This window comes from Mustela nigripes, chromosome 12, assembly GCF_022355385.1.
Source record: "Mustela nigripes isolate SB6536 chromosome 12, MUSNIG.SB6536, whole genome shotgun sequence".
NCBI classification, from domain to species: domain Eukaryota; kingdom Metazoa; phylum Chordata; class Mammalia; order Carnivora; family Mustelidae; genus Mustela; species Mustela nigripes.
Window position 1 is genome coordinate 71,120,179 of NC_081568.1, and position 18,668 is coordinate 71,138,846.

Here is an 18,668-nt window from a genome sequence, read left to right on the forward strand (position 1 = left end):
ACTTTTCTTTATAAAAAGTCTGGTAGGAAAAGATAATGAACGTGGATGAATTTAGAATTACTATTTGCATGAAAAAAAGAAGGTATTTTTCAGTTTCCTCTATCAATAACTCCCTGGAAATAGGGACAAAAGACAAACTACCATCCGTGGAGCTGAAGAGGGGATTAAATACTCTACTGCTATCTCGGGCTGTAGAATATTGTTCTTCACTGCCTCTTCCCTTTTAAGACCTCTGCTCCCCAGCCCCTGTCACTGTATTCTCTTGTTCCCCATTGGAACCATGGCTCTGGGGCAGGTGGGGTGGTGCCCACCTGAAGTCCCCTGCCTGCCTTCCATCCCTGCCAAGCCCCTGCAGTCAGTGAGCAGGGCTTCACTGTTTGCTGGGCGCTCCTGGTGGGGATGCTGGAGGACAGAGGCAGGTGGGCCTTCCCGCTGCTTGGGATGGGAGCCGATCTGAGCAGGAAATGGTGAGGACTCCTCCATAGCATCCAGACCCACAGAGCCGGGTCTGCAGAAATGGGAGCCCTGGTTCCTGTTGGGCATCTCAGCATGAGGACCTGACCCTCAGCGTCTTCATTCCTGACTCCGCCTACCCAGAAGCCAGGTGGGCCCCACACCTGCTGGGCAGGGCACTTGTTCCTGTCTCTGCCTTCCCTGCATGACCTGTGCCTCTCTGCTCCAGGCCCGAGGCCACGCTGGATTAAAACAGGATGACTGGGGTCACTAATACACCATACTGCGATGTGCCTGGCACATGGGTGTCTGTGTAGCCTCTCATTTACTTTCCTCCATACTGCCAATAGCCCCTTTCACAGCAGAGGAAAAGGCCCAGAAAAGTGGAGTGATGTGCCCAAGGTCACACAGCTAGGAAGTGGCAGAGCCCGACGGTACCCTTAGGCCTCTCTGGGAGCTGGTGGGGACTGCTGTCCACAGCACAGGCATTCACAAAATCCGTATAAAACCTCAATGAATGAGAAGGATTTGGTGGATGAATTCAACCAGCATGAAGCAGAACCAAGCCCTCATCCGCGTGCACCGGCGGCCCCCATCCTCCCCGGCTCTTGCCCACCCTCCCTCGCCAAGGCAGCTTTCATGGTGGTTGTTTTTCCCTTGCATGAAATGAGAAATGCTGTTTGAATAACCGATGGTGAGGGAGGCTGGGCACACTCTGATGCAGAAATAAAAACCTTTAGAAAGATGCAATTTGGGGGATATTGGAAACTGGAGAACGGAACATCAGTCTATAAAATTCAACACGGCCAATGAAGCTGGAGCAGCTGGTCAAGTGTTTTAGCGCGCACAGGGCCGGGGTTCGGCGGGCATGAGGCTGGGCAGGGTTTTCAGACCGGGAACATTTTTCCTGGGCTCATTTTGGCCTCATTTCCATAATGTGCCTCATGACTCCTGCAGCACCTCAGCGTGAGTGTCAGAAGCACAGCCATGAACGTGTCCGAAGCTACTTCTACTCAGAGGGGAAGCCCGACCTGCCAGAGCTTTGCCTTCTCCAGGACACCTTCCCCCCTGACCTCGACTTCTGCTGCCACAGCCCAGATAGGAGGATGGGAAAGCGGCCCTTCATGTGTCTGCAGGTGGCTTGGGGGGGGGGCTGTAGGGGGCCAATAGACCTGTGCTCCCTTGTGGAGAACTCCTTGACATCCCGGCCATCGCACCATGGGCTCGGGGCCCATTAGGGCGAGCCCGAGCCCTGCCCCTCCGCTCTGGGTGCCCAGGCCCTGGCAGTTCTGACGCGCCTCTCCATCACTGTTGTAGGCACTTGGTGGGTTCCATCCCTTCTTTTCCCCTCCCTGTCTTACCCCAAAGGTCTGCCTAGATTCTGCTCTCCAAGCCCCCACGCCTCCAAAGGCAGGGGGTCTCTGGGTCTCTGGAGGTGGATATACACAGAACATGCCTCATTGAAATGTTGTTGTTGCTACCCGGTTGAGCCTCCTGCCTTCCTCTACTGCCTTTACACATCCAACCTGCAGATTCAGCACCCTGGCATGAGAAGATCCATCCCCAAAACCAAAAGCATAGGTGCAAGGAGGTATCTTCCTACCTTTAAGGAAACAGTCCTTGCTGTGGACAATGACGATATTCCTCTCCAGCAGGCAAGCAGCTCGGTGGAGCTCACAGTGATTCTCATAAAACCTCCCATCGGAGCCACACACGGGCATGTAGCTGGGCCTGCATGCCTCCAGGCACCGGCATTCGGGCTCCCCGGTCTCTCTGCTGAGCATGCACCTGCTACCGCGGCTGCAGAACTTCTTCCCACAGGAGGCTGGCAGCCCATCAGAAAGTCCTGTTGAATACACAAACACAGAGCGTCAGCTTCAAGCATTAGGGGAGGGTGGTCAAGGGCTTCCTTTGTGGTTCCATTTGCCAGTGAAGCCAAGGGCTTGAGGTTTGGGGTGCCCAAAAAAGTCTTTGCTCTACTAACAGGAGGTGGTCACAGGTGCCAAAAGCAGTGCCCAGCTGTACAGGGTTCAGGTTTTATGGTTGGCTCACACCAACCATCTCAGGCACACCCATCCTGGAAGGGAAGAGTAAACAGGGGTCCACATGGAGGTAGCAAAGAGCCAATGGACCATGCCAAGCGAGAGGAGGATGGCTTGCCAAAAGGCAAGGCTTGAGCCATGGCGCCCGTAATTGCACTGATGGGAGGAGGAGTTCTGTACAGGGGCAGGATGGGAAGGGTAAGGATGCCAGGCATCATTCTAGGAGACACAGAGTGCCAAGCAGAGCAAGTGTGGTCAGATACGTGGGGCAGGAAATGGGGAAAAACAGCAGAGTCTAGGGAGTGTGGAGTAAGAAAGGAGAAAGTAATACTCAAATGTTCAGGATGGGGTCAGCCATGGCAGGGAGGCTTGAGCTTGACCTTTGTCTCTGGGTGAGAATGTGGTTCTCTAGGATACACACCACCAGCAGTGGGACCAGTAGCCTTTCTCTTCCGCCCAGCCCTAGCACAAAGCAGGAAGCCACAGCTGTGGCAGGAAGGCTGAGACCTGGGGAATGGCTGCTGCCATGCTGCTGGGTGTCCCCTGCATCCAACACATGTGTCCAGTGGTGTGAGGCAGTGGTGCCCAGAGTTCACACTCCCATGTGGGCAGGGTGGCCAGGAGAGCATCTTATTGCTGGAAGTGCCCACTTACACAAAAGGCCAAGCAAGCACCCCCACAAATGACATTCCATTCCACCAGAAGAGTTCAGAAAATGAGAGGTTTGCCATGCAGCATTAATGGCAGCAAACACAAGTTGAGAATAGGAAAAGGATATCAAAATACAAATAATTAAATCATGGATGCAGATTGTATGGCCACAGAAGTCTTTGCTTTTAAGTTTTAATTGTATCTTCTTCACAATTTTCAAGTGAGACAGAACGGCCCCAGTGGTCAACACTGAACATTTGGCCCCAGCTCTGATCCCATGGGATTAAAACATCTGGGGGAAAAACAACCTTCTTTTTCTTGTTTTCCATTAAGCCTGCTTTTCATCATTCTAGATTTAAAAGGAAAAAAATCAGTTATCGATAGATTAACTGCTTGATTCAATAATTCATTTAAATTCTTCCAGCCTTGGCAAGCTAAGAAATATTGACTTTTTCTTGAATCAAAATAAACTAGAAGGTCAAAATATCTCTGAGCAGTGTAGAAGTGCAGATCCTAAGCAGGCGTGGGAATCTTCTTTATCCACTTGGCTGATGTTTGCATGTCACAGTGGAGGCTTGGCGGCATTTATCGGCTCTGCACACATCTTCCTGTCAAGGTTGACAGGTGAAGGGGAGACAAGGGGTCCTGGCAGTGGGAGGCCCTGGGCTGGAGGGCCTCCACCCATGGTGTTGATGGCTGCTTTGCCACAGAGCGTGTTTGATTAGCATGACTCTCCTGGGTGCTGCAAAATGGGTTACCCTGGAAAGTGCTGGCGGTTACTAGAAGAAACTAATACAGCTCTAAAGATACCGGCTTTTGTTTCTTTCCCTGGACAGCCAGAACACAAAGCACTGCCGTTGTATCACTGTTTTAATAAACTTCCCGTGTGATGGCAAGGGCACCCACTCAGAGCCAAAGTTTCTGAGTGTCTGGCCTCTCAGTTCCTGCTTCAGGGTATTTGCCCTGCTCAGACTATGCTCACATTCCAGCTGACTCAGCTCCAAGCACTCACCCCTGGGGTCTAGCGCCTCTCTGGGGTGCTCACTGCCAGGGCGAGTCTGAGCCTCCCCCACGCTTGAATTCCCTTCCTGAGAAGGTCTACCTCGATGTCTGGATGAGGGAGACCCTGCAGGTATGGGGCCTTTGTCCTCACACAGCCTTGGACACTTTAGGAAACACAGTAGTTTTAAAAGCTGACCTCCTCAGCTCTGACTTGGTGTCACTGGTCAAACCTCAGGTTACAAGTAGAGATGAGGAGGGTAGTGGGAACACCATACCCCAATGGGGGAACCTTTTTAAGGGAGACATCTCCCCTTGTCTCCTCTAGCAGAGGGCAGAGGGAAACTGGAAGGATGGAGGCACAAAGGGGAGACAAAGGTCCATGGAGGGAGCCTTGTGGGGTAAAGGAGACTGGAATCTGGAGCGGCAGAGTAGGAAGAGACTTCAGAGCCCACCTAAACCAGCCTAGGCAGTTAGAGCCAAGCCAGTTCGCAGTGGATGGCAAGGCAGAATGTGGGGGCAGAACCCCTGCCATCTGACCCTTTCTCCTCTCAAACACCACACACTCTGATTGCAGTGAGGTCGTCCGAAGACTAGCACTGGACACCAGGTCTCCAGTGCCCTTGTATGAGTAGATCACAGGTGTGACTGAGGCCTCCCCCATAGGTTGTACACCGAGGAGTCAGTGTTAAGAAAACACTCCAGCCAACCTGTGCTCACAGATATTGCCAAGAACACTCAGGTTCTCCTGACATGGAAATGGGTTGTTGGCAAATATTTGATCTTAATTATTTGCAATTAAGACAAAAGTAGCTGAACAGCCATGCATCTGTTTTTCCCAGTCTTTGGCCAGCAGGCCTGGTGATGAGCTGGGAACGCTGTGCACAGGGGTGGGCCTGGAATCCCATCCTTGGCCGTAGAGATGCGGACCAAGCTGTGGGTTCCTTGCAAAAACAAGCCCCTTGTCACTACTTCCTCCTTGTTACTAAAACAGAATTAATTCTCCAGTCCTAGCAGGACGGTGATAAAACAGTAATGGGAAAGGTAACCAAGTGAGACCGCCAGCAACTGCCTACAGTATTTATGAGGACGATCATGATGCATGAAAAAGATATAATATGCTTAATTTATAGTCATAAAGAAAGTCATTTACCCAGGTTAGAAACTGATCATCTTACCAAATAAGCGGATTTTTGACACTAATTAAATTTACTGAACACAGTCAGAAATGGGAATTGTTACGTGAAAGTTATGGCAGCAGAGAAACACATCCATCTATACCAGTTGGTGCTAGAGATCCCCTCTGTGACTCAGATCAGGGTTCTTGATGTGAACTCATAGACCTCGGCTACCATTGCCTCCCAGACAAGGGGAAGTGGCCCAGCTTAGTAACAGTGGAAGCTGAGCCCGTGGGACCCTGTCAAGGGATCAGAGGAGGTGGGACTTTTCCGTCCCCCATTGCAGGGGGCCTGTTTTCTCATCACTGACCATACCACATGGCAGTTTCCAAACTCTGACTCAGTCTCAGTAACCGGTGCTTTGCCACAAAGTACAGCAGGGAGTGCTTCTCTCTCGGGGATGGTGCCAAGCAGTGCATGAGGGAAAACATGATGGTTTTCTACTGTGGGATGTTAACTCCCTTCTCATGATGCCACCTCGGGAGGTCCCTACTCCTCGTTCAGCAAAGGACTAGGGTTGAAATGCTTACTACCGCATTCCACCTCACCACGAAGCCACACTGAGGTGACGGCTTGGCTCTGAGCAGGCCAAAAAGAGTGGGCTATGGCCGCAGAAAGCATGGAAAGCACCAAATCTCAGGCACCCCATGTCGACAGCCTCACTGCCACCTGCCTTGAGCCCCAGGCTGGCATGATGGCGGTCTCTGGCGCCGGTGGCTGGAAGGTTCCCATATAGCAACTAAGTGCCCACCCATTGGCAGATACAGAGAGATTCAGTGCTTCTTTTCTGAGCAAAAATACCTACTCACGGAGCTACAGCACACAACCTGGGTCATGGTTGGGTTTTTTAAGGACCCAGGACTGAGGACTTGCCGCTGGGAGCCCCCTGTGCATACCATATAAGTGCCTTTTCCGTAGCTGCAGATCCTGAGTTTGTGCCAGAGCCTGCAGAGATGCAGCTCCCTGGCCCGCACCGTGCACAGGTGGAAACAGTGGGGTCCTTCCCCCACACAGCCAGGGCACAGTCCTGGAGCACCTCCTCTGTGCCAGACCCGACACTGGGTGCTAGGGACACAAGGCACGCCAGGATATAGTGCTCAGGGCAGGACACTGTATGTAGGGAGACACACAGGAACAAGAACACAAACAAGAAACCACTGTGGGTTGTAGTCAACGCACAGGAAACAGACTAGTTGCTGTCATGAGCCAACTCTCTTGGAGTCAGAGAAGCCTTGCTGAGGTGAGAGATTTGACGTGAGACCTGAGAGAGAGGGGGCAGAGACCTGGGCCTGGGAGGGGGACAGCCTGGGCTTCACAGGAAGCAGCCCACTCGCTCGCAAAGCCCTGCTCCAAGACAGCCTTGCCAGGCAGAGGCCAGCTGCCTGCTGCACCCTTGGGAAAGCAGGGTGCCTCTGGTTCTCTGGGGGTGTTTGTCAGCCCGAGTCCTGAACGTTGAGAGGAGGTGTAGTGGCCCTGAAGTTCAGCACACTGGCTCCATTCCTGGCAAAAGGGACTCACCCTCAAGCACTCCCACAGGCCAGAAGGTTCTAGGCACCCTGCAGGCTGCTGGTGGGGGAGGGAGAAGCCCCCCTGGGCTCTCAACACGAGCCACCGTGGTAGGAATCGACATAGCCTATGGGCGCCCTGGGTGCTGGGGCTGCGCCAGCTCCACCTGTGCCTGGAGAATCTCATTCACATGGGGGGATGGGAAGAGGGTCTGCAGTTACCGCTAGGGAGATACGCATTTCCAGGACCCAGCCAGAGAGGGCAGTATATAAAGCAGCTACTGTTGACTCACGCATGCCCTGCCTCACACTTAGAACACGTGACTCTCATCTCCTTTTCCTTTAATCCTTACAACAGTCCCGTGAAGCTGATGCACGCATAGGCTGCAACCTGAATGTGTCTGTGGCACACGTACAGGCTCATTCTATAGATTAGGAAATACAGTCAAGAGGTAATTTGCCTGAGCTCAGATAATAAGTGGGTAGGAAGCAGCAGAGCCTAGATTTCAATCAGTCTCACCCAAATCCCTTAGACATGGGACATGGGACAATCTGCTCAGCTCATGGGACAATATGCTCCTGCCTCAAGGAACTCATGCTGGGAGGGCCCACACCTCCACAGTTTGAGCTTCACCGACATCAGGATACCCCCAAACATCAGCACTCCTGGCCTGCAGGATCTCTGCAGCTCACACACTGAGTGCATGCAGCTCGGAGTCCCATGTGGCACTTTCTCTATGGGCCGGAGGTCTTCGGTGCTAGGGGAGGAAGCCCTGCTGGGGTCTCTGAGCATCACAGACCCAATCCCACTCCTTATCATGCATGGCCTCCGTGGCCGGGGTCCCCTCCCTCTAATGGGATGCCTCTCAGCATTAACACCTTTCTGACCTCCTTCTCTGGCTTTTATTCCCCCTGGAATTGTCTAGGTGACTGCTAGGCAGATGTGAATTCCTCTCAGTGACCCCAGAGTGGACCCTAAGCTGAGGCAACTGTGTGCTTCATTAAAGCAGAATTCTGACGAGCTCTGAAAGACATGACCAAATTTGCTAGGTCCAAACACTTAACAGAAATATCCAGTTACCCATTGCTGGAAGCTAAATGCACCTTGTCATGTGTATAACTCTGAGATTACAAACCTGGGTCCAACAAACTGGCTTCAAACACTAACCATTTGGAAAGAGCCCAAATGTCCATCAACAGATGAATAGATAAAGAAGATATAGGCATATATATCCCTAGACACACACATACACACACACACACACACACACAGGAACATTACTCAGCCACCAAAAAGAATGAAATCCATTTGCAACAATGTGGATGGAAAGTATTATGTTAAGCAAAATAAGTCAGTCGGAGAAAGACAAATGTTGTAAGACCTTATTCATATGTAGAATTTAAGAAACAAAATGGAGGAGCAGAGGGAAGGGAGGGAAAAATAAAACAAGATGAAATCACAGAGGCAGACCAACTATAAGTGACTCTCAACTCTAGTAAACAAATTAAGAATTGCTGGAGGGAAGAGTGTTGGGTGATGGGGTAACAGGGTGATGGGCATTAAGGAGGGCATATGATGTAAGGAGCACTGGGTGTTACAGGCAACTGATGAATTGTTAAATTCTATCCTGGAAACTAATAATAAAGTATATGTTAATTCAATTGAATTTAGATAAAAAATTAATTAAAAAAACAACAATGAACTGTCAAGTCAGAAATGCCTGGAACAAGATGAGGGAAGGAAGACCTTCAACCTTCAGCTGGCTCTTTCTGGCCAAGGAGTCTGGATCTAACAGACGGCTGGTTGCCACGCACGCCCGATGTCTCTGGCAGGACTTTTGGAGGGTCTATTTCCAGTTACAGATGAACACAATGCCAAAGCATACTTTCCAAAAGCTTAAAAGCGTGCCTCTCATGAGAATATAAAGTGAGGATGAGGTGAAGATTTATTTAGCTCATTAATGAGGGGACCCGCAGGAGAGAGAAGCTGGTTCAGGGGTACATGGGTGTTAGAGACAAGAGAGGGACTGAGCTGGCCAGGCGAGGCACATGTTGGTGAATGACATACAGGGCAAGAAGACACAACTTTGGGGGCTGTGTTCTCCACCAGGTGGAAGCTGTTTGCATCTTTCCTGGAAGCAAATCTATGAGTTAGTGGGTAACTGCATATAAGGGCCTTCAGTGAGTGGTGCACGGCAAGACACGCAGAGAGGCAACCTCTGGTCCAGATCGAAATGACCCTGGGTGAGCCCGTTAAACACTGCGCCAATATGACCTGAGAGGATGTGTTACCTGCCCTTTTGTCTTATTCCCAAGTTTTGGGTCTTTTCCCCAATACCACCAAGTGCCTGCAGTGATAGATGTCATTTGAAAATGCTGCCACAGAGTTTCACCTTTCCCCCCCTACCCTGAACATCTCCTGTTCTTGGAGCATCCAACCTCGCAGAGAGACCCCAGAAGGGAGGACACAAAGACCCCAACCACGGAGCTCAGCTTTGCTCACGTGGGAAGAGAATTGTCACGTGGGAGGGCACCTGATGGAGCAGAGCAAGAGTGAGCTGGGGTAGGCTTGCATCACCAGACACAGGGTTGAATGAAATGTCATCGCGGACCCAGCCCTGGGCTCCGACCCTACCAAGTCGCAGCCCTGCCAAGTCCCCTACCCCTTTCCCTCTGATTTAAGAATGAAGATAGCAATAGTTGACTGCGTGACTGGATTGTTTTGAGGACTAAATGACATAATTCATAGAGGCTGGCACATAGTAAGTGCTCAGTTTAGACCCTCAGTTAGTGATGGGTTCAACAGGACTGGAAACTATGAAGCCCCGTGCTTTTACTGACGTAAGTGGACACGAGTGTGGGCTGGTGACCATCGTCAGGAGGCCTGCCTTCATGAAAAGGTAAGCCTATTTATACTGAGTATATAAACTACATCGACTAGATTTAAAAGGCAGGCTTGAAATAGCAAGCTTCAAAATATCTCAAGGACACTCTTCCCTTCACCATTTTCCTTGTGCTGGGGATTGGCTTGACTCATGTAAACTCTGCCCAGTCTTCAAAGTGAGGGAGTCTGGCCTCCAAGGTGAGGGAACCCGATTCTCAGGGCCCAGGACTGAACTGCAGCTCAAACTCTGCAGGCTCCCCTCAATGCCTCAGGGTCTCCAACCTGCCAGGCAAGCCTGGAGCTCAAGTTCAAAGGCAGCAAGCGGCCTGGGCCCTGGTGCCTGCAGAGGTGTCAGACCCACTTACCAGGAGCAGGTCCTGGCGTCTCTTCCTTCTGGGAGCCCTTTGTGCTATCATGCCACCTTGCTCTCTACTTTGTGTGACAACAGTGAACTGGCCTGACTCACGATTTCTAGAGTTTTCTCCCTGAGGCTTCCCATAGGCATATTCCATCTATGATGGGCTCCCAGGCTGCTGGCCAGCAACTCAGCACTTCTCTCAGTGCAAGAACAGCAGGTCAGATAGAATAGCAGGTCCTGCAGCGGGACTCTGAGCAGCTGGAATTCACAGTCACTGAGCGCTTTGGGAGGGGGATGGGGTGTCTCTCTGGTTTCAGGGCGATGGCCAGGTTCTAATTCTTATGTTCAGAGTGTGGCTTTGGGCTTGGCATGGAGTGGCTGCAGGAAATGCCAGAGGGAAAAAGACTGGATCTGATTAAGAGACTGTAGACACCCAAAACTGCTGGCTAGAGATCTGAGTCATTGGAGGTTGGAGATTTTAAGGAAGGTGATACGGTGACACAGTGAGTAGTGGGCAGAGTAAATGGTATGGAAAACTTAGGGTGAGAGTTTGAGACCTGGGTTCTATTACAGCAAGTCTCTTTCCTGTGTGAGCCTCCTCAAGCTTCCTGAACAGGAGCATGAAGGGCTTCTGTAGAGATCCGGTGAGACGTGAAAAACAGCCTCGTGCCTGTGAACTTGGTGTACAAAAACTCATGTCCTAACTTGAATGTCTCTGGCTATAATAAAAGTACAAGACTCTCTTCTTTCTCTTTGCCTCTGTCTGCCCTATCCAGCTGTCTCAACTGGCTTGTAAAGGGTTATTTCAGAGACCTTCTAAAAAAGAAAAGCTGCATAAAAATGTGAAACACAATAGGATTTTTGCCCTTGGGAGAGTTTCTTTTGCAAAATGGTTTTGTTTTAGAGCGCTTCCTCCAAATATATTCCTGTCCCCAAGCTCCTGTTCGTTGCCTAAAGCCTCCTTAGCTTGCATCTGTCTTATTCTCTGTCACCAGACCCCTCATTTTTCCTCCCAGTACCAAGCTCTCCTGTCCCCTTCTCTGGCTCCTTGGGGCTCCCTGCATCTTCGAGCTGAGGGGGCCAGATGTTGCCACTCTTGATGGGTCTCCACTCTCTTGCTGATACCTCATTACATGGGTTCTTTCCTGCCTCTCCACCAACTAATGATTCAAGGCCATGACACCACAGGCTGCTTCCAATTATTTCAAGGATTATCGTGCAGACACGCAGCATGAGGCACTCTCCATGCATGAGGCACTGTGGTGCTCCCCCACATTTATACTCCAGACTTACGAGCGCAGAGGGAGCGCTACTTTCTTCTAGGGCCCTTTACCAGCTGCATAAGAGCCGCCCTCAGGTCGACACTTGGCCTTGTAGATCACTTAGCACAGATGTGTCTCACAACTAGAGAGAATAACATGCTCGTCTTCTTGATTATTCTGCTATTTATTTTTTTAAAAATGGAGCTCAATTAAAATATCTAATATTAGCACAGAAAAATTTACTATTTTCCAGTCAGGAGGGTGTTAGTTTCTCTTCTCAAAGATCTGTCCTTTGCTCTCAATGGGATTAGCAGCCATAATATCAAAACAAAGCTTAGTAACTGGATCAAAAAGAATATCTTTTCTTCTCTTGTCAGCTCCCACCATCAGGCTTGTCTGAGCCAAGCAGCTGCTGAGGCCTCTGACAGGTGGGCACAGAGGCTCATGGGAAGCTGGCTTGCCTGCCTAAATGAGTAGACTGTCTGCTGTATCCCTGAGTCTGGGAGAGCACATGTTGACCAGAGAGTAGGAGGCTTCCTCTAGCTCTCCACAGGAGCCCTACAAGCTGTCTACTCCCATACAGAGACCCCCCAGGGTTGGTCAACTCCATCTCAGGCTCTGTCGATGAGACCGGCAACGGTCTTTAAGGTCCTTCACTGTGTGAACTTGAGACCCAGTGAAAGGCGGTGGGAGATAACCATTTACAGGAGGGGGCTCAGATGAATGACCAAAACTGGAACAGCCAGAGGAAAAGGATGACAATTTAACCGAGACAATGTGGTACTGGAACGCCAGGAGATCCGAGCACAGCACAAAGAAGGGTTTTCAAAAGAACCATGATTTTTGAGCCAAAAAGAAAATCAGAAGAATTTAAGGACAGAATGGTCACTATGGAGACTCAAATTACTGGCCTCCATGATCAAGTACAGGACATATCTCAAAGCCCAGAGCAAAAATAGAACTAAAAAGGAGGCACCTGGGTGGCTCAGTCAGTTAAGTGTCTGACTCTTGATTTTGGCTCAGGTGTCCCTGTCTGGCTAAGGAAAAAGAAATAGAGGAAAACTTAAACATGGTACCTTAAATGGCCAACCACTGTTCCAGTTAAAATTAGGAGCCAGATAGGGACACCTGTCATGACCATTTTTATTCAAAAAGGAAGTATAAAAAGATAAGAAAATGAAATAATCAGTAAAAATTTAGAAAAGGCAACTGACAACTCTATCTTTTTGCTGACCATGTATCTGTATACTTACAAAACAGAGACTCCAGGGACAATATTAAATTGCAAGAGAGTTATGATGAGGTGGTTGAATAGATGATAAATATGCCAAAATTAATCATTCTTCTCTTCATTAGCAATAAATAATTAGAACTGGTAAAGGGAAAAACTGACCACTCATAATAATGGTAAAAATCATAAAATATTTATGAATAAATTAAACAAGGAAGCCATAAGATCAATACAAAATGACCATAATATCTTATTGAAGGTCATAAAATAAGAATTGAACAAATGCAAAAGCATTTCTTATTCTTGGGTGGAAAGATATTACCATAAATTTACAAATTTAATGCAATCCTTTAGGAAGGGGATGAAATGATCTTAAGGAGTTCATTTGGAAGAGTAAGTGACCCCGGATAACCAAGGAAAATAAAAAAAGAAAAGGGAAGGGCTTTGTGCTTTTATCTCTGCTATCAGAATATCCAACCACAAAGCTGCTAGCGCTGTGATCGCGCCAGTGATACAGAGTGAGGAAGAGACAAATCAAGGACTGCAGATGCGGCAATAAAGTAGGAGAGGGGATCCAGAAATACATCCCAGTGTATATACATGAAAGTCTAGTGTATGACCAGAGTGACCACTGCCCTGGGGAAAGGAGAGGCACCTAACAAATGGTGCTGGGCAACCAGCTCTCCATCTGGAAAACTATCACACTGGAACCCTGTCTCATACCACATACAAGTCAAATTCAAATAACTGTAAATGGCTAAATTATTCTTATTAAATAATGACTGTAAAAGGATACTTCACGGACAGAGTAAAGACTGCAATGCAGAGAGCAATTATGTACTCATGGACCCATTTCGAGAAAAAGAACAGTGTTCTCTGTTCTGAGTTTCTCCACAGCCCCCTCATTTCTACTCAGAGGTAAACATTATCCTCAATTTTGTGTTTTTTCTTGCCTTGCTTTTGCTTTGTTGTTCGATCTTACTCTTTGTATTTCTATGCAATATCCTGCTTGTTCTAAATGTTTCTGAATTTTATTTTATGTAAGTGAATCACTCATACTGTATTTACTTATCTGAGACTTCATTCCTCTGTTCTGACACTGTGTGGCTTCATGCACCTCATACTGGAATTCATTCATTTTCTCTTACAGTGTCCACTGTATACCTATCTCATTACTCGAGATACTCGAGGTTGTTTATTGCCTTTTTCTATGTTTCTCTTTCGCTCTTTTGTTTCCTTATTTCACCTTACTTTTTTTCCCTTTGACTCAAATAAAAATTAAATACCCCTGTAGAAAGAACCATAGAACATATAAACTCCAAACACTCCTTTTGTGACCTAAATACATGACAAGAGACCTTAGCTCATTATTTCTCTTAATTTCTTTTTATACCTCACATTTTCTTAGTTATGTGTGTCTAAAATATCTAGTGTCTTCATTTTAAAGAATAATTAATGCTGTGTAATTAATTCTATGTTTAGCGATTTCCCCCCTCAGTTCAATAAACATTTTATTCCCCTGCTCTTGGACTTCTGTTGTTCTTGAGAGGTCAGCTGACAATGTTTTGTTCCCATGTGGGTAATTTTAGGATTTCTTTGGTTTTCTGCAGCTTCTCTCTGATGTAAGCAGGCACATTTCTCTGCATTTATTCTGCTTGTCATTCACTGGGTTTCCTGGAAGTGAGTATTCTTCTGTTTCATCAGTTTGTGAAAACTCAGACATCTCTCTTTAAATATTATCTCTGCTCCATGGCTTCTTTCTTGTTTCTTCTCTTCGGGGCATCTGATGAGACCTGTGTTGCAAGTTCTCTCTCCTCTGTCTCAACCTCTCCTCTATCTTGTTCACATTTCCCATGTGTAGTTTTCCGGTGCTGTACTGTGTGTAATTTTTCCAAATTCATCTTCCAGCTCCTGAATTTCCTCTTCGGCTTTTTCTAATCTACTCTTACCCTCTCCCACAGAGTCCTTAGCTTTGAAATTTTTATTTCTAGAGGTTTTATTTCATCTTTCACAGAGGTGGCTGGTTATTTGTATAGCCTCTTCACTTTTAATCCTACTTTCAATCTTTAAAAAATATTCAATAGACATATTTTATATGCTGTATCCTGTTGTTCTTCATGCTGATTACCATGTGCTGCCTTAACCCATGGGGTTTTGTTATTTTTTTTAATGAGCTCACATTTCCTGAAGGTTTCTCTGTAAGAGCTCCTGAGGCATGGTGTGAAGATAGGCTCGTCTTGATTGCGCTGGGTACCCAAGGACTCCCTTGTTCGGGGTTACACTAAATGTATGCTTGAGATTGTTTGGGTACTTTGCACTTGCACTGTAATTCCTTGTGAAGATCGGCACGTGACTATACATTATCAGGCACTTTGTCCTGCTCTGTCCCCTTGCTATCTCTCACCTTGTGCCGGGAATTGCTGCACACCTTCTTACAGTCACTTGGTATCTTTCTCATTTGCCCTTCTGCTGCAGATGCAATCCTTTGGCATCCCTCGCGTGTATGCAGGGTGAGAAACATTTTCCAAATACGTCCCCCTTGGAAGGCCCCTGGGATGTGTCCTAGGTACCCTGAATGATGTAAGGTGTGCAAATGAGAGCTCAAGGTCACCTATCTGGGCCGGGCTGTCCAGGGAAAGCCAGCTGCAGGGCTACTCGAGCTCTCTGCATTCCTAATTTCACTTGTCTTTTCAACCTCTAAGTCTTTCCTTACCAGTACATCAGTGCTTCAAAGGATTTAACAAATATTTATCTGCCATGTTGCCAGAGGCAAAAGTCAGATAACGAAGTTTTAAAAGAGAATGCAACAATTAAAAAACACTCAGAAATAAATACAAAGATATTCTGTTCAATGCACCATCAGTCTGTACTTGGGAGAGCAGGGAGAAGAGTTTCTGTGGCAGGAAAGGCTGAGGTTGCTGACACAGAGCCCATTGTAATTTTCCCAAGTCTACCTGCATGTTGAAAGCAAACTGAAACTTTCCCATCAGCAGGACCTCCAACAATAAGGAGAAGTCTATTGCTGGGGTGCCATGGAGAAAGAAAGAACACAGATATCAGCAATAAGCTGCATCCCTGTCTTCTACATGGAAACCCCGAGTAGGAGTCTCTGAGTGGCAGTCATTTCGGCAACAGGCAGACGAGGCTAGTGACAGACATGCAGTCACTGACTGACCCCTTTTGGACCACTTCTGATAAAAGAAACAGACAAGACTAAGATGACTGTGAATGACCTGAGTAAGCAACGCCTTGCTTCGGGAAGGCCCAGCACAGTGTGGGTCTCCAGCCTACAGGGCCACCTGATCACTAGTTGATATTGATCAGAACAAGTCTGGTTTTGACCGGTCCTGCCCTGCTGAGGCAGTAGCCTTGCAAAGTGTGGCTCAGTTCCCACTGACGTATATTTACCTAAAGCCTGTGTAGACATCATTCCATAATAAGTACCAGCTCAATGTTAGTTATAGGGACAGAATTAAACAGCATTAGAAGTTGAAATATTCTTCTAAACAGGTCATATGAACAAAGACAAAATTATCTTTCATTCATGACAAAAAACATTACTTTTCATCTCAACTTTAAACATGCTTTAATGACTTGTCATTTTTCATTCCAAGGACAGCAAATTCTAATGATACAAAAATTTGTGGTTCACAGAAAGGCAACAGAGTACCATGGTTATCGAGTTGGGGTCAGGCCCTCAAAAGGCAGGTTACAGAGGAATTGTGGCTGAGTTGGTTCTGGTAGGTATATCAGCTGGGTGGTGGCAAGGGTGGGACTAGGGTCCAAACAGGGAGATGGCTGAGGGAGACAGCAGTCTGATAGGGGTCCAAAGATTAACTTATATATATGGAGACTTAGCAATGAAGGTAATGGGAGTTAGGTTTTTCACCGAAGAAGAGGGTTGCAAAAATGGGAAAAAGGAAAGCTAGAATGAACCCTATATGGATGGACTGACACGGGAGGTATTGATGTGATGGATCATGGCTTTCAGGATGAATATGGACATAAAGACATTTCCTATGTCTCTTCTCTGAGAGTTTCTGGGAGCAGCAAAACCCCAGTAGTAAGGAGCACTTTTAACTCTCATTTCTAAATGCAGTTCACCACTAAAGGGAAACAAGTCTCTTTCGTTTGTGCCAGGAAACAGGCAGGAAATGTCTAAGAGGAGCTCTGAGTATCTTTTTGTGCCAGAACGTAGGGAAGCACTTAAAAAATCATGGGCATATCAAAAAACACGGAAGACAGTTCAAAGCAGCTCTCACTGACCAAACCTATAACCTTCTGAGCTTGAAATTAAATGATAGAAACGGATAATATTCTGTTGAATAAAGAGAAATTCACACACTCAACCTGATTTTTAAAAAGTAAGCAAATGGGGAAAAGAGAAAATTCTTTCTTATAGAATTTCAATTAATAAATGTAGAAGAAATGATAAAATGAGGAAGTTTTCATTCAGGCCAAAAGAAGCCAATAAATGCTGAAACTCATGGGTGAAAGGGGAGTAACAGGATATTTACAGTTTAAAATATCTCACGACTACACATTTATTATTTTCAAAGGAAAAACAGAGCAACTCTACAGTGGAGAAAGCTGTGAGTTATTACCTCATTTGAGTGATCCGAGTTAACATTAGCAGTGATGGGACAAGTTGTCATTGGTTCCTACTTGATGGGACACAGGGGAAGAACTCAGCAGACCTTCAGTTATATTCCTGCCTCAAACTCATACCTTCAGTGTCCTCATGAGGAAACATCAGTCAAAATCTAATTGAGGGACATCATTAAAATGACTGGTCTATAATCTTTAAAAACACTAAAGACGTTTAAAATGTTAAAAATGTTTAAAAACATTAAAGATATGCAGAGCAAGGAAGGCCTGAAGACTGTTGTGAATTGAGGCAAACAGGCTGAGGACAGATAACCATCAAGTATCATGAGCAATCTGGTTTGAATTCCCTTACTGGGAAAAACCACGATTAGGATAGTGCACAAAATGTGAATGGGCTCTTTGGGTGAAGGATATATGAGAATTCTTTGTACTATTCCTGTACTTTTCTAGTAACATGCAAAATGTTGGGGGGAAAATAGGACATCTCAAATTTCATACACAGAATTCTACTTTTGTCTTGGATAGAGAAGTTTGCAGAAGATGGTTTTCCCCATTATAACCACCAGGAAACACCAGATGATCTAAAATTCTTAAGTTTTATTGAAGTCATGGGACAGCAGAGAAGGAACATATGTTTAAGTGAATGAAATTGAAGAAGAATGTGTCTTTAATAAAACCGAAATACACAAAATCTGAAATAAAGGATTTACCAAGTAGAGTTTATTAAGGATAAGCTGACTGGACACAGCGGGAAATGGGATGAATGAATGAAGACAAGGCAATAATAGAAAAAGCCTAGATTGAAGTACAGAGTCAAAAATATTGAACAGATCATTAGTGAACCGTGGGATAGGACTCACATACATGTAACTGGAGTTTTACCAGGAGAGGAGAGAAAGAATAAGGCAGAAGGAATATTTGAAAAGATACTGGTTAAGAATCTACAAAACTTAAAGACATCAATCCAATATCCAAGAAGGTAAGTGAACCCCAAATAAAATAAACACACAAAGGAAACCACAAAGGTAAATCATCAAACTCCTAAAAACCAAAGGTAATAAGAAACCGTAACAAAAAGCCAGAAGGAAAAAGATACATCACCTTCAAGAAAACATTAGTAACAGTGATGCTTCACTTCTCATCAAAGATGATGGAAGTCAAAAGACAATGAAAAAAGCTTCCAGCTCAAGAAGAAAGAAGAAAGAATATCAAAAAAAGTAGAAGGAAAAAAAAAATAAAGATAAGAAAAAAATCACCACAACAGAAATCATTTCCACCAGAACTCTATGAGTATTCTGCTTCCTTTAGGTCCTTGTCAACACTTGCTATGATCAGTCTTAAGATTTAGCCATTTGAAGAGCTATGTAATAGTATATCATTGTGTTTTTAACCTACATTTCCCAGTGACTAATCCTGTTCATCATCTTTAAATGTATTTATTTGCCATCTGTAAGTATTTATTTACCCAAGAGTAATGAAAGCCTACGGACACAAAAG

At 46.4% G+C, this 18,668-nt stretch overlaps 1 protein-coding gene across 1 annotated transcript in view; it reads right to left on the minus strand.

Moving 5' to 3' along the window:
* Positions 1–18,668, minus strand: part of FSTL4 (follistatin like 4) — a 401,404-nt gene that overhangs the window by 210,707 nt on the left and 172,029 nt on the right. The window contains exon 4 of the mRNA XM_059417566.1: positions 2,057–2,299. Coding sequence (XP_059273549.1) covers positions 2,057–2,299 — 243 coding nt within the window. The remainder of the gene's footprint in view (positions 1–2,056; positions 2,300–18,668) is intronic.